Source organism: Mytilus trossulus, chromosome 2 (genome assembly GCF_036588685.1).
Source record: "Mytilus trossulus isolate FHL-02 chromosome 2, PNRI_Mtr1.1.1.hap1, whole genome shotgun sequence".
NCBI lineage: Eukaryota > Metazoa > Mollusca > Bivalvia > Mytilida > Mytilidae > Mytilus > Mytilus trossulus.
This window is the reverse complement of record NC_086374.1, coordinates 37,155,465-37,178,043: the sequence shown is the minus strand read 5'-3', so window position 1 is coordinate 37,178,043 and position 22,579 is coordinate 37,155,465. Positions and strand designations below refer to the sequence as shown.

The 22,579-nt window shown below is 30.9% G+C and overlaps 1 protein-coding gene across 1 annotated transcript in view; it reads right to left on the bottom strand.

The window, feature by feature from the left end:
- Positions 1–22,579, bottom strand: part of LOC134705099 (galanin receptor type 1-like) — a 43,930-nt gene that overhangs the window by 5,457 nt on the left and 15,894 nt on the right. The window contains exon 2 of the mRNA XM_063563864.1: positions 2,208–3,507. Within this exon, the coding sequence (XP_063419934.1) occupies positions 2,208–3,032 (825 nt within the window). The 5' untranslated portion in view covers positions 3,033–3,507. The remainder of the gene's footprint in view (positions 1–2,207; positions 3,508–22,579) is intronic.

Here is a 22,579-nt window from a genome sequence, read left to right as displayed (position 1 = left end):
TACAAATAATTGGTAGTGGTATGATTGGTAATATGACAACTATCAACCAGTGATCATAACACGAGAATGTAAACAACTTTTATGTGGCATTGTGTGTTCATACTCATTTTTAGAAGGGAAACCATGTGAAGTAGCAAGAGTATAAAGACTAAGCCAAAAAGCGATTTATTTGAGAAAAAAAACGTCAAATCTTTTAACTCCGATATAGTTCACTATGGGTATAAAAAAGATGTGGAATGATTGCCAATGAGACAGTCGTTTTCTGATTAAAAGATGTATACCACCGAAATGTTCGAAAAGATTAAACCAATTTGGTGACAAATTTATATATTTTCGAATTCTTGTTTCAAATATATATTAAAGCTTCAAACGTGCTATTAAGTGTTCAACTGCAAAATAAAATTCGAAATAGCGTCGTTTTGAGGCCTTTTTTAAAATTACATTGTAGATTGATATTTGTATCATTACATTTTTTCAAAGATGTCTACTTGCGTTTTGAGGTATTAATTTGTCGATGATTTAGAATGTTTCAGTTGGAGCGAATAAGGTAAATCAAGAAATACGCTTCGGACAATCGAATAGCATAAAGCTTTTTTTTTGTTGAAAAAAGTATGCTTGATTGATTAGTCTTAGAGGCATGATTTTTTTATTAGTTGTTAATGGCTTTAAACTAGCTGTCAGATAACTGCGAGTACTCTCAGATCTGTTCATTGTGTCTTTTTGTGTCGGGATGTATAAGTACCCGGCCACGGCCACTTTTATTTTTTGTCTATCTGATGAGTTAAGCCTTTTTCAACTGATTTTTATAGTTCGTTCTTGTGTTGTACTGTTAGACCACTGTCCCAGGTTAGGGGGAGGGATGGGATCCCGCTAACATGTTTAACCCCGCCACATTATTTATGTCTGTGCCTGTCCCAAGTCAGAAGCCTGTAATTCAGTGGTCGTCGTTTGTTTATGTGTTACTTATTTGTTTTTCGTTCATTTTTTTTTAATTTTTTTTTTTACATAAATAAGGCCAAGTTTTTTCGCTTGAATTGTTTTACATTGTCTTATCGGGGCCTTTTATAGCTGACTATATGCAGTATGTGCTTTGCTCATTGTTGAAGGCCGTACGGTGACCTATAATTGTTAATGTTTGTGTCATATTGGTATTTTGTGGATAGTTGTCTCATTGGCAATCATACCACATCTTTTTTTTTTATATATTGAAATGGTTATTTAAGGAATTATATTGTCGTCAAGTTGTCAAATCCCAGGTGACATTTCTGTTCGAAATTGTCCAAATTATATCATATTATTCCTTTTATAAAAGTAGGTAAGAAAAATTTCATAGCTATTTTTATTTTTTTCCTCGGCTATGTAATGACTTTTATTAATCATACCAGATTCATTATCGTTCATCAGGGATTTGGCAGGTGCCTTAAACGACGTCTTTTATAAAGACAATATTGATGTATAGTCTCATATTACGTCACTATTAACAGTGGGTTGGTTATTGTTTTTGTCGGTTTTCCTTTTTTGTCATGGTTTTATCGATTTCTCTTTTACTAATAAATTTGTATTGTCCCTTTGGTATATTCCAATTGTTTAAAATTAGTTTTGGTAATGATATTATATACGTTCATTAAAATTCAAGACGTCACTACAGACACGGATATAAAGAACATGTATATTATATTCACACTGTAAGAAGGAACCTTACCGCAAAGAAAAAGAAATTTAATCATATATGATGTAAAACATTTAGATAAAAAAAAAAAAAACCCCAGACGACACTTATTGTAGCATAACAAACGTTTGAAACAGATAACACTCATGTAACTGTGTATTTATTCTTCTATGAACGTTCATATGCTAGTGAAGAACTAAAAAAACACACATGTATGAAAGACAATACTGGTTTTTTGAATTATAGTTTACAGTGAACACCACCAAGACCCTTTAATTAACACGTTGATAAGCTGTATCAAAGTATATTTTTTTAAGTTTGGCACTAGAAAGCCTGAAAAAGCAAATATCATACACAATCTCAACAAAGTACAACTATTTTAAAACAAAGTACACCTATTTTAAAACAAAGTACACCTATTTTAAAACAAAGTACACCTATTAATCCTAGATGCGACAATTCGAAAGTTTCAATTGCATAGCTAAACTAATGTAAAATTTTGTGTCATAAGGCTATTGAAGGTTTAAAACAAGCTTACCAAAGCAGGAAACCAGGTTATATACAGTAAAATAGACACCGCCATTACCATTTTAACACTATGTATTACAACAACTCCTTCTAACTGCCATCGGATTTCGTCCCGTTGATTTGGACCATTATTAGATCGGTACAAAGAACGTTTAACTTTTTTAAGATTTAATACCATTGATACATTTGTTAAAATTGCACAAAGGAAATTTCCATATCCACTCGTTAACAAAGCACCAATAAAAGCAAACTCTTTTGGCTCAACAGGTTCTTCGTTAATCCAGGAACCACATTTGTTTCTCGCTTTTCGAAGTGGTCCAAATCCTAAAACTGGAAAACATGAAACAATTAAGGCGACAGTTATGGCGGTGAAAATTGCGAAAATAAGTTTTGTTTTGCCGTGGTAACGTGCAGTAAAATTATGTTTGATGTAAAAATGTAGAGCCAAAGACTTGTCTATGCATAAGATTGAAACGATGAATATTGTGCTTAAACGAAACCAATTCGTGGTCACTTGATAAAATTGACATGACGCATCACCACCATACCATTTATCCCTAAAGTAGCTAAGATGACCCAGCGGTGTTGGCACAAGGACTGAGAGTATATACAATATACTTAAGACAACAATTATGTCATCAGTTGTTGTTCGTTCACTATACTTCTTCCATCGAATTATAACAAATAATGGCAAACAATTCACAAGTATCATCAACACCTCTACGATGATGGTGAATGAGCCGCTTATCTCTTGATAAGTGGCACTATCTGTGTGTCGCTTATGTCCGTAAGAATGGATGTCCATATTGCTCAGCATTTGGTGAAATACAAGCATTTCATTCCGAAGATGTTTTAAAATCTTTGTATGGTGATAAAATTAACATCAGCTTTATATATATCATCACAATTCAAGTTTTGTTTCTTGCAGAAAAGTTTCATTTTCAAAATACAGTCTGATGTTGAAGTTCCAAAGTAATTCTTGACTGATACTGAATTTATTAGCTTTATAAAATTCCCTTGGTGAATTATTATTACACAAGTTGTACATTTATCACGAGACTTTTATGTCGACATTTCATAAAAGTGCAGATGAAACCTTTCTACGGTTTAAATGACTATTTTCCTGTTAATTTTGATGTCAAAGAATTGGACTTAATCCTTTATTCCTCATAGTCTAGTTGGATGTCAAAGCATTGTAATTAATCCCATATTCCTCATAAACATGATTATTTCATTTCCTCGAGTTCCAATAAACTTTCTAACATCAGAAATCCTCTAGTTGATCAGCTTCATCATGCCGTGTTGATACTCTGAAATTAAAGAGGATATTTTTCATTAATAGAGTTTACATTTTACAACTTCTAGGGAATTAATGTCTGTTATATTTGTCGATATAATTCGATACCTCCCTGTCCAGAGCTAAGTCTCTAACTAAGCAAAAACTATTATCACATTATTATCGCATGATTAGATGGGTCCTTGGACATTAGTATTCTCTCAACGGTTTCCGCAGTCGTTGTAGATTCATCTTTCAACGGATATTGTCTTTCATTCAAATTAATGAGTTAGACAGTACTGTAACAGGAATCTATGTCCACAAAGTAGATTTGCACATTGTGATCTGATACTTTGATTGGTACTGGATGTATGTAATCGTAAACTTTTAATTAGAAAGTCCTTTAATAAGTAATTTTACCCAAATGGATTTCAAGTAATATGATATTTTAGGAATCAAGACATCTTCTTCCAATACGTCGTTCGGTTCTCAATCAGTAAATGACAAAACAGTTTTACAAGTTAAAAAAAATGTATTAGATGTACACCATTCAGATATGAGATGACCATATCAAATTTATTAATATCTTTTAATGTTCTAAAAAGAGAAATTTGTCTTGATTAACATGATGAATCAGGAATAGTTACTGTTCCATAAGATGTTTATAGTTATATATTTGTAATGAAATCTTAATTGCTACTTTTTTTCTGTCATCTTATTGATATCTTATCACTGCTTTTGTATGCAATATGAATCACTACTGTTTATTTTTTGTCTATTTCTACATTAATTTATAAAACGTCTATGTTAGTAGCAGAATTGTTTTCTGTGCCTTAAAAAAATAGTAAATCTAGCAAAACGGAAAAGGTGGAAATGAGGTAAAGAGAGGTTGTTTTTTTTAAAGTTAACAATCATGTGTTCAAACATTTGTAGCAATTATTATAGTTTATGCTATAAAAGGTCGAATCTTGTAATCTTTTATCTGAACTTGAGATTGTGATAGCGAGTGTTTAAAAAGGACGTATACTTCTGTAGTTTTCGATGTTTTGTTTTGTGTAATATAGTTTGTCAGTTTGTCGTTTTCTTTTTATCCATGACGTTGTCAATAAATTTTCTACTTGTTTAAACCTCCCTTTGGTATCTTTTGTCTATCTTTTTGAAATTTATGTAGTTTAGTTTACATCTTTCCGCTTTATTTTCTGAGCCTATTTTCAGATCACCTATTTTTCTTTAACTCTTTTGCACTTATTTTTATGCCATATGATACAAAATCTTCCTGTCAATAGGTGCTAATTCGCTACTAATGACGGAAAATTTAGTTCTCCATATATTTAGCAAAACTGTTTCGCATCCTTCCATAAACGCATAAAAAGTAGTTGCGTCCTAATTTACAGGATCGTTTACCAGTGATTATATATCTTTAAAAAATGAACGTACCTACTTAAATGTCCTTTTAATACCGGACTTAAAACCAATTTCCCGCACATGGCAGCGACTATTAATGAGAAAATGATATTAGCAGCACACGACTTTTAGCACGCATCCGTTAAATTGGTTTTATAATTCAAGATCACGTTGGATTTATCATAATTATTTAGTTATACAATTTCTTTCAAATATATATAACTGTAAATAAAAGCTTCGTACGGTGTGCTCCCTTAAAATAAAAACTGAAATATTTCTTAATAATGATACTGCATAACGCGTTAGAATTATTTTTCAATCCAATGCGTCAAACGAACAGAATAGTTAAACACGAAACTAGTATGAATTTCGATGCAGATTGACGCATCACTTTTTTTCAAATTGGGCTTGTGATTAAAATGGTTGGTTGCAATAATGTCTAATTTTTCTAAAAAAAAAATTATTAAAACATATTACGTAAATAAATGTGCTACATTATAACATTGAATGAGCTATATCTTACCACAAACAGCAATAAGTGTAATGATTGAGAAAAACAATAAACAATAAACATATATAAACACTGGAATGAGATATATTTTCAACGAACAAAACAAATTAGTCTTAACAGTGATATAATGTATAAGTTACCGTGAACTACCACACCTAGTCTGATCGATGAACAAAGCAAATATGTCTTATTGTAATTCTATTTGCTGTAACTCGTTTTAAGCCTTTTCTGTAACGAAAAAGAAAATAATGCAAGATACACTTACTGGAAATGTGAGGATATGATTGAAGCTTTAGATTTTCTGCTAGATAACACGTTTCGACGATAAAGTGTATCGTTATATAGTGGGTATTCATATGGGCACTAACTGCGCCCTTTAATAGCAGATTTATTCCTATATTGCTAATAATCGCAGTGAATGACCAAACTCAGTAAAGACACATCATTGTTACATTTGGTTGATACATTCAACAATACCTACCGTTATCTGGATGATATTTTTTCGTTAAAGAAATAATCCAGCGTTCTCTAAATATACTCCCGACATTTAACCAAAAGAATTTACTTTAACTGAATCTAACATGAACAGCAGCAGTTGCCCTTTTCTAGATTTAGACATTGCAATAGGGAAACTCCATACTCAAATTTACGAAAAAAGAGACGATATTTCATTTTCCTATGGTTAATTTTCCTTATTTAGACGACGATGTGCCGTAAGCTCCATCATACGGTGTCTATATATCCCAACTCGTTCGGTATGCCCGTGCGAGTAGTGAAGTCATAGATTTTAACGAACGTTATCAATGCATCACTGGTAAATGATTAAGTCGGGGATCTCGTTACCATTAATTATAAATTACTTAAAACTTTTACTTAATTCTTTCATAGATACAAATATTTGATGAGTAAATTTGGCTGATCAATTTTTCGATTTTATAAAAAAACATGTTATATCGAGAAATAATAAAAGTCTTTTTAATTAAACTCATCATACATACCAGGACTAAATTTTGTATATACGCCAGACGCGCGGTTCGTCTACAAAAGACTCATCAGTGACGCTCGAATCCAAAAAAGTTAAAAAGGCCAAATAAACTAGAAGCTCTAAAGAGCCTGTGTCGCTCACCTTGGTATATGTGAATTAAACAAAGGAAGCAGACAGTTCATGACAAAATTGTGTTTAGGTGATTGTGATGTGTTTGTACATCTCTCTTTACTGAACATTCTAGCTGCTTACAATTATCTCTATCTATAATTAACTAGTCCAGTTATAGTTTCAGTGGAAAATGTTAGAAAAAATTTACAAATTTTATGAAAATTGTTACAAAATTGATTATAAAGGACATTAACTTCTAGGGGGTCAATTGAACATTTTGGTCATTTTGACTTATTTTTGAGTCTTAAATTGCTGTACATTATTGCTGTTTACAGTTTATCTCTATCTATAATAATATTCAAGATAATAACCCAACACAGCAAAATTTCCTTAAAATTACCAATTTAACAATGGGTTGTCAGATTCATCTAAAAATTTCAGACCAGATAGATCTTGACCAGATAAACAATTTTACCCCATGTCAGATTTGCTCTAAATGCTTTGGTTTTTGAGTTATAAGCCAAAAACTGCATTTTACCCCTATGTTCTATTTTTAGCCCTTGCTCGGTCACAAAACACAATTTTTAAACTAGATAACCTAATAATGATTCTGGCTATGTCTGGTAAAATTTGGCCCAGTAGTTTCAGAGCAGAAGATTTTTGTAAAAGTTAACTAAGATTGATTAAAAATGGTTAAAATTGACTATAAAGGGCAATTACTCATAAAGGGGTCAACTGACCATTTTGGTCATTTTAACTTATTTGTAAATCTTACATTGCTGAACATTATTGTTGGTTACAGTTTATCTCCATCTATAATAATATTCAAGATAATAACCAAAAACAGTAAAATTTCCTTAAAATTACCAATTTAGGGGCAGCAACCCAACAATGGGTTATCTGATTTATCTGAAAATTTCACGGCAGATAGATCTTGACCTGATAAAGAATTTTACCCCTTGTAAGATTTGCTCTAAATGCTTTGGTTTTTGAGTTATAAGCCAAAAACTGCACTTTACCCCTATGTTCTATTTTTAGTCATGGCGGCCATATTGGTTGGTTTGCCCGGTCACACAACACAAATTTTAAACTAGATAGCCTTATAATGATTCTGGCTATGTTTTATAAAATTTGGCCCAGTAGTTTCAGAGGAGAAGATTTTTGTAAAAGTTGACCAAGATTTACGCAAAAATTGTTAAAAATTGACTGTAAAGGGCAATAACTCCTAAAGGGGTCAACTGACCATTTTGGTCATGTTGACTTATTTGTAAATCTTACTTTGCTGAACATTATTGCTGTTTACAGTTTATCTGCATCTATAATAATATTCAAGATAATAACCAAAAACAGTAAAATTTCCTTAAAATTACCAATTTAGGGGCAGCAACCAAACAATGGGTTGTCTGATTCATCTGGAAATTTCAGGGCAGATAGATCTTGACCTGATAAACAATTTTACCTCATGTCAGATTTGCTCTAAATGCTTTGGTTTTTGAGTTATAAGCCAAAAACTGCATTTTACCCGTATGTTCTATTTTTAGCCATGGCGGCCATGTTTTTTATGAAATGGGAATTCAAACACAAACTTTATTCTGGATACCCTAAGAATCAATCAGATGAAGTTTGGTTGAAATTGGTTCAGTAGTTTCAGAGGAGAAGATTTTTGTAAAAGTTAACGACGAAGGACGCAGTACGACGACGGACGACAGACGCCGGACGCCAAGTGATGGGAAAAGCTCACTTGGCCCTACGGGCCCGGTGAGCTAAAAACGAAGTTGATGAGCATCGAGAACCAAGTATATGACATAAGACTCCTTTATTTATAGCTCATTACGACTTGCTAACGTTTATATTTGGACAATTCTTGTGACGCAAAACACGACATAAATTATCCCTGCTTCTTTGAAATTCAAGAATCAGGTATAAATTCCAAAATACTTGAATACTAATATAAAAAAGAGACGTGAAATAATAGCCAATAAAAGATCATGAAATGGAATTTGCCTGATGGATTTTGACCCTACAAGATGATTTCTTAATTTTAACAACGGGAAATGTAAAATCTGGAAGGCCTATGCATTCAACTTAAGCTAACTATACATATGATAATTGATATTTATCATTTGCCATGCATACACAATCGACTACAATGACAGTTACAATATCACGGTCTTACAGTGAATATTGTGTATACTAGTATTTAATAAATTTGCGTTCATCTGATTCTGGGCTATTGTAATTGTATTCGCCAAATAAAATATTCGTGATGCCTAATTTTTATTTTTTCAACAGAAACTCAAACGTCCACAAAGGAGCATAAATCACAGAGGACAAGAGACCAGGAAACGAATAAAAGAACAACATTACTTAATAAAAACCGTATATAAATATTGAAAGCAAATTGTCGAAATGCACTTTATGTCCTGGTGAATCCCCTATACTAACTTATTTGACCTACAGGAAAACAAAAGGCACAATAGAATTAAACATATAATGACAGTAATCAATAATATAAACTGACGATAGACGGAATAATCATAGAACCAAATATCTCTAGAGAATTTTATTTCAGAATAGAACATAATGATCTTCTCTATTGCATTTTTAATCTGAGCATCAGATGTCTTACTGTCTTTTCAATCTGATGACAAAATTATATTGTTTCTGAACATCTGCGTTATTTAAAGATAAGTAAAATAATTCATTTCATAGCAAATTTATAGAAGATTCCGGGTATAGCTCGTATTATTCTATAACTCAATGTTTCGCACACATACCTTAAAATACAATAACCAATAAAGAAAATTTTCATACAGAAACAGACTTTTAATATTATGTGCAACAATTCAGGGTAAACTATATATTTTTAAACAGAATGACGCACCAATAGTCTGCCTCTAAAACTAAATAACTCTGACAAGTTATCTGCAACTTCACCTTTTTTTATTATGTTAACAACTTTTTATTAAATGGTAACAGTTCATTGGAAATTACCAAGGTTAAGGAATATACCTTACAATGGGACATTGTGTCGCGTATTGATATTTCATGTCTGTAATTTATTGCCAATATCCATTTGTGCGAAATAGATCATGTCTCTGTCTTTGTTTTGACATTCACTTTCACTTGGCTTAGCTGTGTTAAATGTTTTGAAGGAATGTTTCTTATATTTGGCCTCATAAAATCTAAAACATGTTAAGTTTTATTTGTGAAATCTTAATTTTACGTAGTGCAGATATAACATACAGATTTGTTACACGTTACAAGTCAAGTCGCATTGTCGGTGATAATCTATGTTACACTCAGTTATTTGTTTTTAATGATAACCGGAAGTTGACAATAACTTCATTTGTCGAGTATAAAAAATTGGAATTATGCAGAACTAACCGATTACTCAATATTTGATTGTAAATATCGCCAGTCTATTCATTATCAGATAATTGATTTCAGTCCAGTCAATGTATGATAATGGATAATTTCATAATAACAGGCAAGTCATTATAATACGATTGGTAAATCCATGATAACAGTTTAGCCATATGTGGCTATTAATAAATGCATGACAACAGTCAAGTCAGTTTGTGGCGATTGATCAACTCATCATAAACAAATTCATTATGTAGCGATTGATAAATTCATAATAACAGTCAAGTCATTATGTAGCGATTGATAAATTCATGATAAGTCAAGTCATTATGTGACGATTTTATAAAATTCTCATTTGCAGTCCAGTTATTGTATGCAGTTGAATTGGTCAGTTATACCAGTCTTGTCATAATGGGAAGTTGGGTTGATTGATAACACCAGTACTGTTATTGTGTGGAGTTTAGCTTGTTCGTTAAGGCCGGACTTGATTGCTCAATCCTTGATAACAGTCAAATCATTATGTCATGTTAAATTGATTGATATAAACAGTTTAATCATTATCTGAAGTCTGATTGGTGTTGATTGAGAACACCAGAGCAGACATGATGTAGTGATAAATAATAAGTCATCGGTAAAACCAGTCTAGTCATAGAATGATGATGCAATGCGTATAATTATATGATGAAAAATAAATTGATAACACAAGGTTACTCATTATCTGATAAATGATTGATTGATAACACAAGGTTAGTCATTATGTGATGATAGTTTGATTAATTGAAAAAGGTTAGTCTTTATATGATGACGAATGATTGATGACACAAGGTTAGTCATTATCTGATGAATGATTGATTGATGCCACAAGTTTAGTCATGATGTGATGATAAATTGATTTATGACAAAAGGTTAGAAATTATGTGATAATGATCTTAATTGATGACACAAGGTAAGTCATAATGTGAAAATGATTGATTGATATCACAAGGGTATTCATTATGTGATTATTGGTTGATTGATGAAACAAGTTTAGTAATTATGAAATGATGAAATGATTGATGACACAAGGATATTCATTATGAAATGATGAAATGATTGATGACACAAGTTAAGTCATTATGAAATGATGAATTGATTGATGACACAAGTTAAGTCATTATGAAATGATGAAATGATTGATGACACAAGGATAGTCATTATGAAATGATGAATTGATTGATGACACAAGTTAAGTCATTATGAAATGACGAATTGATTGAGGACATAAGGATAGTCATTATGAAATGATGAAATGATTGATGACACAAGGATAGTCATTATGAAATGACGAATGGATTGATGACACAAGTTAAGTCATTATGAAATGATGAATTGATTGATGACACAAGTTAAGTCATTATGAAATGATGAATTGATTGAGGACATAAGGATAGTCATTATGAAATGATGAAATGATTGATGACACAAGGATAGTCATTATGAAATGACGAATGGATTGATGACACAAGTTAAGTCATTATGAAATGACGAATTGATTGAGGACATAAGGATAGTCATTATGAAATGATGAGAAATGATTCATGACACAAAGATATTCGTTATGAAATGATGAGAAATGATTCATGACATAAGGATAGTCATTATGAAATGACGAATGGATTGATGACACAAGTTAAGTCATTATGAAATGATGAATTGATTGATGACACAAGTTAAGTCATTATGAAATGACGAATTGATTGAGGACATAAGGATAGTCATTATGAAATGATGAAATGATTGATGACACAAGGATAGTCATTATGAAATGACGAATGGATTGATGACACAAGTTAAGTCATTATGAAATGATGAATTGATTGATGACACAAGTTAAGTCATTATGAAATGATGAATTGATTGAGGACATAAGGATAGTCATTATGAAATGATGAAATGATTGATGACACAAGGATAGTCATTATGAAATGATGAATTGATTGATGACACAAGTTAAGTCATTATGAAATGATGAATTGATTGATGACACAAGTTAAGTCATTATGAAATGATGAATTGATTGATGACACAAGGATAGTCATTAAGAAATGATGAAATGATTGATGTCACAAGGATAGTCATTATGAAATGATGAATTGATTGATGACACAAGTTAAGTCATTATGAAATGATTGATGACACAAGGATAGTCATTAAGAAATGACGAATAGCTTGATGACACAAAGATAGTCATTATGAAATGATGAATTGATTGATGACACAATGATAGTCATTATGAAATGATGAAATGATTGATGACACAAGGATAGTCATTAAGAAATGACGAATAGCTTGATGACACAAGGATAGTCATTATGAAATGATGAATTGATTGATGACACAAGGATAGTCATTATGAAATGATGAAATGATTGATGTCACAAGGATAGTCATTATGAAATGATGAATTGATTGATGACACAAGGATAGTCATTAAGAAATGACGAATTGCTTGATGACACAAGGATAGTCATTATGAAATGATGAATTGATTGATGACACAAGGATAGTCATTATGAAATGATGAAATGATTGATGTCACAAGGATAGTCATTATGAAATGATTGATGTCACAAGGATAGTCATTATGAAATGATGAATTGATTGATGACACAAGGATAGTCATTAAGAAATGACGAATTGCTTGATGACACAAGGATAGTCATTATGAAATGATGAATTGATTGATGACACAAGGATAGTCATTATGAAATGATGAAATGATTGATGTCACAAGGATAGTCATTATGAAATGATGAAATGATTGATGTCACAAGGAAAGTCATTATGAAATGATGAATTGATTGATGACACAAGTTAAGTCATTATGAAATGATGAAATGATTGATGACACAAGGATAGTCATTATGAAATGATGAATTGATTGATGACACAAGGATAGTCATTAAGAAATGACGAATTGCTTGATGACACAAGGATAGTCATTATGAAATGATAAATTGATTGATGACACAAGGATAGTCATTATGAAATGATGAAATGATTGATGTCACAAGGATAGTCATTATGAAATGATGAAATGATTGATGTCACAAGGATAGTCATTATGAAATGATGAATTGATTGATGACACAGGGATAGTCATTAAGAAATGACGAATTGCTTGATGACACAAGGATAGTCATTATGAAATGATGAATTGATTGATGACACAAGGATAGTCATTATGAAATGATGAAATGATTGATGTCACAAGGATAGTCATTATGAAATGATGAAATGATTGATGCCACAAGGATAGTCATTATGAAATGATGAATTGATTGATGACACAAGTTAAGTCATTATGAAATGATGAAATGATTGATGACACAAGGATAGTCATTATGAAATGATGAATTGATTGATGACACAAGGATAGTCATTAAGAAATGACGAATTGCTTGATGACACAAGGATAGTCATTATGAAATGATGAATTGATTGATGTCACAAGGATAGTCATTAAGAAATGATGAATTGATTGATGACACAGGGATAGTCATCAAGAAATGACGAATTGCTTGATGACACAAGGATAGTCATTATGAAATGATGAATTGATTGATGACACAAGGATATTCATTATGAAATGATGAATTGATTGATGACACAAGGATAGTCATTATGAAATGATGAATTCACTGATGACACAAGTTAAGTCATTATGAAATGATGAATTGATTGATGACACAAGGATAGTCATTAAGAAATGACGAATTGCTTGATGACACAAGGATAGTCATTATGAAATGATGAATTGATTAATGACACAAGGATATTCATTATGAAATGATGAATTGATTGATGACACAAGGATAGTCATTATGAAATGATGAATTCATTGATGACACAAGTTAAGTCATTATGAAATGATGAATTGATTGATGACACAAGGATAGTCATTAAGAAATGACGAATTGCTTGATGACACAAGGATAGTCATTATGAAATGATGAAATGATTGATGCCACAAGGATAGTCATTATGAAATGATGAATTGATTGATGACACAAGTTAAGTCATTATGAAATGATGAATTGATTGATGACACAAGGATAGTCATTATGAAATGATGAATTGATTGATGACACAAGGATAGTCATTAAGAAATGACGAATTGCTTGATGACACAACGATAGTCATTATGAAATGATGAATTGATTGATGACACAAGGATATTCATTATGAAATGATGAATTGATTGATGACACAAGGATAGTCATTATGAAATGATGAATTCATTGATGACACAAGTTAAGTCATTATGAAATGATATATAATGACTTTGCTGTAATCGTGAATTTATTACCGCCAAATAATGACTAAACTGCTATACTTGATTAATTTTAACAAACGGCACTTAATTAATTGACTGTTATCATGAATTTATCAATCGTCATTGGTAAAATCAGAAAGTAAAAACAGTAAACGTACAAAATATACAAAAACAAACGAGTAGACGCTGATAAAGGAACAGTAGCTTTCGGTGAATAATCCAACCTTGTTGAATTTGCACTCATGCGAACTTTAATTTCAATCTTTTGTTAGAGATGGATAACGTATTTAATGTGCGTGTTTGTTAGTAAAAGTAAAAAAACACATATTGAAAATGAAACAACCTATAATATGAAATTAAACAGACTTAGAAAAATCCAACTGCACGAGTATATATACTTATATATATATGTACTTGTTTGGGTTTAAAAATATTTTTGATTTGAGCGTCACTGATGAGTCTTGTGGAGACGAAACGCGCGTCTGGCGTACTAAATTATAATCCTGGTACCTTTGATAACTATATATCTTTTTATATCTACATCTTCAGTATATCACTAATATGATCATCGGCAGTATTAGGAGGTCAATTCGATAGTTAATGAGATGGCGTCTATATTAAAATACACACGAAACAATGAGACATACTATCGAGCTCATGCTTTGTAAAATGTTTATTTAAGCTCTATTTTTTGTAATTTTAATAAATGTTTAAACTAATCCACGATCAAATTATTCCGATATCTATTTAAAAAATGAGAAACTGCATTTTGCATTTGAACAACTATAAATATCCTCAAATGCCGGATGTAAATTACATGTTAAAAACAATAAATGAACATTGTCGAAAACAAAACTTGATTTGTACGAAACTGAAGAAACGTTCGGTGAGCACAGCTTATCATCTGGTTTCTAAAGCTCGTACACATAAATTTCATATTTTCTGACATTGTGCATACATTGACTATGTTCGTATGTAAGAACAATTGGTTGATATTTACGTCATGTTAATTACTCAATATAATAGCATGTCATTAAAGTCTATTATGATCTGAGGACCGATTTGTTCTTCATTCTGTTTGATTATTAATATACGATTGTATCTTTATGACTTCCTTTCATACGACCACTGAGTTTGGATTCCATCATTATTGCTTCCTTTCATACGACCACTGAGTTTGGATTCCATCATTATTGCTTATTAATTTATAACTATATAGCTGATATCTACTGACATAGGTATATCAATCACATTAGTTTTCGTCGTAATAAGACTTATTTTCTAAATAGAAAGTGAAGTCGATCGTAAATTATTTTATATTGGAACAAAATGCATTATGAAATAAATGTCAAATTTGAAGTATAGCCACTATAATTAATTCAATTGTCTACTTCTTGTGAAAATGCCGAGACATCGATAGTTCATCTGATCATTAACGTCAAACGTGAGTTCATACAACTGCTATATCAAAAGAGGACAAACTTTGCAATTAATTAAATTGGTGAAAATAAAATTTTGTAACTTTACTGTTTGGGTGCTTCATATCAAAATAATGAGCCGCCCCGCCAAATGTATCGTTAAGAAACTGTTAGTTATTTAATTATTATTATATAAGTATTTCAATATTTAAAAATGTTTTGTCTACATTTCAACATATTTAGAATTTAGAAAAAATACGTACTTTTGAACCATTAAAAAAAGGAAACATTGTCAAGTTAACAACTATCAATCAGTTGACAGGCGATTATGTAACCCTCTAAAAAACACTTTATAGTGACATATCGAGAAAAGATGTATCTTTCGACTAATTTTAATCGTTCAGACTGGTTTAACTTGAAAACGAGTTTACGGACTCCTCTTTTTTATAATGACATTATGTTTAATTACGTATGAAGGTTATTTGTACCAACTTTTATGAAAAGGTCAACGACGAAATGTTTTGAAATAAGATTAATATACATTTTCCTTTAAATCCTGAAACTTCAATAATTCAATTATTTCAAACGAATTGTTATACAATGTTAGAGCATACTCATGTTGGGAAGATACTCCAAATTTTTTTAACATCGCATGTGTTTATCTTTTGAGACAAAATGTTGCGTAGGCTTATCTAAAGGATGGAAATGTAAAAAACAAATCCAGTTTTGAGTAAATGTATAAAATGTCGACCCCGTTAATCTCTGACAGTAGTATATATTTGAACTAACAAGGTGAAAAATAACTTTTATGAACATTTTGCGTACAAAAATCAACGTGGGATCAAAACTGTATCGTATATGTACAGGTTATTCCAGAACACGTGTTCTCGTAAAGTTTTATACAATAACATTTCATCGATCTAAAAGAAGTTCCCATTTGAAACTTGGTTACGCAAGTGAAGACTTATTAAATGTTTTGTTGTTTTTGTGTGATAAAATGTTAATATTTGAATATTATATCATCAAAATAATACCACCTAAATGTCAAACCCAATTTAATAGTATTTTTAACATTCAGATTTCTCCCATTTAATTATGCTTATTTAAATTCATAGCATGTTGGCAAAACAAAATCTAATTAATTTCGATATTATGTATCAAATTAAAACATCTAGAGTTTTGCAGCAAAGTAAAAATTATAATATATCAGATTTTAGCATACCAGCTTAGACATATAATACTAACATACATTTAACTAACAATAAACTATAAATATTCATTTACATATTCACAATTCTGTAGTACATAAATAGTTGTTGTCTGCTCTTTGGTCGGGTTTTTGTCTCTTTGACTAATTTCCCATTTCCATTTTCAAATTAATGTCTTGTTAAAAATGAATTGAGAATTTTCCTCGTAGATCGGCATTTTTGTTATTTAACATTTTACAATACTTTTGTAACCAGTATGTTTTAATCATAGATGTAATACTGTGACGTATATCTAAATAAAATAAAAATCTAAAATAAACAATTAACGATGCATAAACTCGGAATTATATATCAACATTTGGTTTGTACTTAAGTTTAGACTGCATCTAATTGAAATCGAGGCAACCCTTCCGCAAAATGCCCGCAATTATATAAACCGTTGTAAACATAAACATATATATACATAGATAGAGAACTCGTGCATTTGGATTTTTCAAGGTCTGTTTGATTTTATATTACAGGTTAAAACATTATGTTTATAAACGTTTTACTTGTATAGGGATAAGTTTTTGAAAATAAAAACAGTCAATCACATTGTTTAATCATGTTTCACTTTCAATGTTGTCATTTGTTTCCTTTTACTAGCTGATCACGCCTAGCTCATGCGTATCCCATCTCTAGCTAAAAGTTTTAATTTCGCATGAAAACTTTAATGAGGTCGAATTGTTCACTTGCAAGTAATTAACTCAGTAGCAATGTTTCTCTATTTATTTGACAAAACTGAAGCAAACTGGTTGCTAAACGCGAATTTTTACTCTACCAATTCACTTACATTAATGATTGAACAAAAAAAAATCATATTCTATTTTTTTATATATATATATATATATCGTAGCTAGTGCCCCTTTAAAACAATGCCTTTAATTAGCTCGTCTTAACATTTCAACATTTTATAACTTTACACATTGATAGAACAATTGACGGTGTATTAAAGTTCACCAATAATAAGTTTCTAGCTCGGTCATTTTATGAAAATATTTACTATATTCATCTCGTAAAACTATCATAATTTGATTTTGAATATCTTAAGGAGTGGTTTTGTATGAAACTGCTACAAATGTACATGCACCCAAACGTCAATTATATATGTAATAAGACATTTAATGTGAGTAAGTGCATAGTACTATCCTCTCATAACATGCTTTATTTTCACATAATTCAAGCAATTCTTTAGTTGAAATAACCACTCACGTCAAACGGTGAAAGGCATCAAATCTAAAACCAATTCTAAATAATTCTGTTTTCAGCAAATTGTAGTTAAAAGGAAATCATTTACGTGTTTGTGCATCGTTATGCGAAGAAAAATTGTCTTTTTCTAGCAATAACTGTTTTGATAATCTAATCGGCTGGTGATACTAATTCCCGTAATGTTTCCTCTGATGGTTAAGTTCCGTATACAGGAAATCAATTAATGGTCATAATACTAGTATAGGTGCTGTTGAATTAAAAAGCTTTTATCTTTTGTCACTTGCCTCAAAAATAATTCCTGCTGTCTAAGAAAAATGTAACTAACATTTATTATATTTGTTTTCCTATCACGAAAATTATTCGATTTTCTATCAATCCTCTTCTTTTATTTTTTATTAATTGGTGTGCATATTCTGATGATTAACCAATATAAAAAAATCAATCAGGTGACAGACGATTCCGTGACCTTTTTACAAACTTTGATATGTTTGCTTGTTTTCTATAGAACTGTTGTCTGTTTGAATTTTGCTTAATTGAATTCCTAACTTTACTTTATGTTGGTATTACATGTATAAACAATAGTTTAATCTTCAAATTGACATTTCAGATATATATAACTGCTGCTTTGTTGAAACAGAAGATATATTTTCTTCAATATGACTACTTTACGACCTATCGGGAAAACTTGATAAAAAACCTGTAACAGTTTATCTATTGGCCATTTCTTTGTTTTTCATAGCCTTTTAGAGCTTATAGTTATGGGTTTTGCTTATTATTAAACCGTACTATTTTTTTCACATCTTTATCCTTAATTAAGTTGTTTATTTACAATAATACCACATCTGGATTGTTTTGCTTATAAAAGCAAAGGATGGATTGTGACTACTACAAATGTAATGTACTAAATAGAAACAACCAATACAAGATAAATGTAGAACTTTAGAACTTATTACTTAAATACTATAACGTGGTGTAATATTATGGACACAGGTAGGGTAAAATCAAATCCTTCTCCACATGAAGCATTCGTCATGTTGCTTATGTAATTACATATTCCTTCATGTCCCTTTCCAGGAAAGAGGACGGGATTGTGGTTGTGACAATAATTGGGATAAATCCATCTAGAAAACTTCACAGTGACCTGCACTTAAAAAAGAATGCAACTGTTATGCAATCAAGACTATTCTGTACATTTTTTGACAATTTAAAATTTAAAATTCTTTTCTCCTTATATGATATTGAAGTTTAAATTTTTATATTTTACTTTCATGAACATTTTGGAAACAATTGTTATAGTGTTATTTTTGAAAAAAAAATATCATTACAAAAGATCAAATCGATTTGTTAATTCAGTATAAATATCACTTTGTCAAACTTATATGTTTGATCGATTTGTTTGTTAATTTTTTGAAAGCAACTAAGTGGTGTTCAGTTTTAGTTGTTTAGTGAAATTTTGTCTGTATAAACGTATAAAAATCTATGATAAATGATTCACTTGCAAGTGAATATTTTGTCCTCATTGAATCTGATTAATGTGACCTCCAATCAGTTAATAAAAGGAAACGAATGTCAGGATGAACCAATAGATAACTGGTTCGATCCACAAAAACTCATTCGAATACAAGTTAAAACGATGATTAACATATATTGTGAACCTATAATTTGAAAACGAACGGACCCAGACAAGTCCAAGTCCACGAGTTTAATTTCTATTCATATCTATGTTTATGCTTATATTGGGTATTAATACCGTCAGCTTTCTTCGGATATCACCTTCATAGTTAATTTAATGGTGTCTAGATTAAAACACACACAAAATACTGATACATATAATCGAGCCAATGCATTACAAGTAGTTTATTTTATACTTTTTTATAATATGGCTATACGTTTTAGTATATTATTTATTCAATACGACAATTATGAGTCAAATCGGTAAAAGCGTATTTTCTTTACATGCGAAAGAGGCGGCTTGAGAACATGCAAAACTAGTTTAGCCCTCATTAATTTGGTGTCTGTATCAAATGATGTTATCTGGACCATGTATCGTGCTTCGATGTATTGTTTTGTGTTAGTCACTATAATCAGGTGGGTCGAGTTTTTATTCCAAGCTAATAGTACAGGAAATTATATTCGCCCGTTACATTCATCTAAACGAAATTAATACAAACATATATCAAATGTCTGTACACATCGAGTCCACAAAATATATTAATAAATGAAAGCAAAGTCTGTCTTGACCTTAAACAAACGAGAAATTTATATCCAATTTGTGTAAATAAAACCAATGCTTAAAGAGATGAAGGAGACGATCTTTCAATTGAACATCTTTTTTCGTCTTTTCTTAATAAAATATGATTATATGACATATAGATATACAAAAACGAAGATTTCTTAAAATATTTATGAAGATACTTTGATAGTATGAAGGGTATAATCTAGACGTACAATTTGTTTTGTTTTCTCTGAACCGGAGAAAAACAATTATTTCACTTATTTCCAATTCTGCCCAACTGTCAGGTTTTGTGATTGATTAGAAGAAGACCTGTTTGCCGTTTGTACAAACAATTCTAAATGACGTTTATTTCACAAAGGATATGGAAATAAGTGATAGGTCGTGCAAGTCAATCGATGCAAACTTCTTAATATTGCAACACATTTGTTCTTACAAAATTAGTTAGCTGTCAAAAAAAGCAATAAACATTCCGTTTTGAACAAAAAAGAGAAAAACATGTATATCGATACGTAATTAATAATTTCTCATAAATTTACTTTTTCAAATAGAGAGAAAAAATCTATATTATCTTCCAAAGAATTTCATGTACATTGTTTGTCAAATATTAAGCATAATTTGCACAAGAAAAAGATATAAACCGCCTTGAAAAAATCGATTTCAAGGCGGTTTATATCTTTTTCTTGTGCAAATTATGCTTAATATTTGACAAACAATGTACATGAAATTCTTTGGAAGATAATATAGTATGCGATCATACAAGATGTCCAAACTGTATGGTTCAATGGCAGTTTAAAGTCAATAGCCAATCTACAAAATAGTCGTTTTGTTTTTTAGATAACCACTTATAATGACAAAATATGACTAGCTTGTTATGATAAATATTTTAACTCGATATGTGCGGGTTTTTTTCAAAAGATTTTTTTTCTTTTGACGATTATGTCATTTACATGTACTAGTAGTAATTTCAAATGTATCATTATATAATTTTTATTCAAATTTATAATGTAGTATGAGTGTTAATCATACTACATAGATGGCGTCAACATAGGCAATATCCTTCATCATAAATTAGTTCAATCGAAAATACCTCCTTATTATGAAGACCCGTCTGTACCAATCATTTCTTATACCTATACCAAACCTATTGCAATTAAAAATTTCAATTACAAACACGTTTTGCAGGATCTTGATATCGACGGCTTCAAGTCGAAACCTCCTGATTGCACTTGTGCTAGTTTCCAATTCATGATGACTGATGTACCCATATTTTGACTATTTCATTAATTGGGACTTTTTATTTAACGCATCATGTAAATATAACGGAATTTGATGAGACTGTTATCAAAGAGAGAGGGTTAGCGCTATAGAACCAGGTTTAATCCACATTTTCTACATTTGAAAATGCCTGTACCAAGTCAGGAATATGACAGTTCTTGTCTATTCGTTTTTGATGCGTTTTGTTATTTGATTTTGCCATGTGATTATGGACTTTCCGAATTGATTTTCCTCTGAGTTCAGTATTTTTGTGATTTTACTTTTCACATATAATCCTGCTGGCCACGTTATTACCGGTGACCTCAACATTGTTAATAATACTTCTCTACGAAATGTGTTATCGAATGGTCCGAAATATCGTGAGTCTAAATCCATCAATTGGAAATACAACTTTAAAATTTTGATGGAATCAGTAGAGGATTATGCCAGGCAATGGGCTAAGCGCGAGAAGGAAGACGTAGACACTCTTTCCGAATGGATTAAGGCAGTGAGGTCGTTGATACAAATCAGAATTAAGAAACTGTATGGGTATATCAATGTCCATGCTACGTCAATCTTTAAAGACCCAAATGTTGCAAAATACATATCCTTCCTCCATGACAAATATGTTGTTGTCCCCGCAGATAAAGCACCAAACAACATCGTTTTTTTTTTTTGTGTAAAACCTATTACATTAACTGCTTGATAAACGAATAAGGTATCGACAATTCACTTGGAAACTCAACATATACCCTCACGACACTTACCAAAGAGGAAATCCTGGATAATCATAGGTCTGAGCTATGTTCTTTTGGAATTACAACCAACGATGAAGAACTGGATCTTTCATCACTGTATTTGGATACCTAAACTACACAAGTGTCATTACTAACAACGGTATATTGCTGGGTCTTCCAAGTGCTCCACGAGACCTCTTTCTAAATTATTAACATCTATTTTATCAGCAATCAAAGATGGGCTTCAAAGTTATTGTAAAACTGCCTATTCTAAAGGTGGCGTGAATCAGATGTGGATACTTTAAAAATAGAG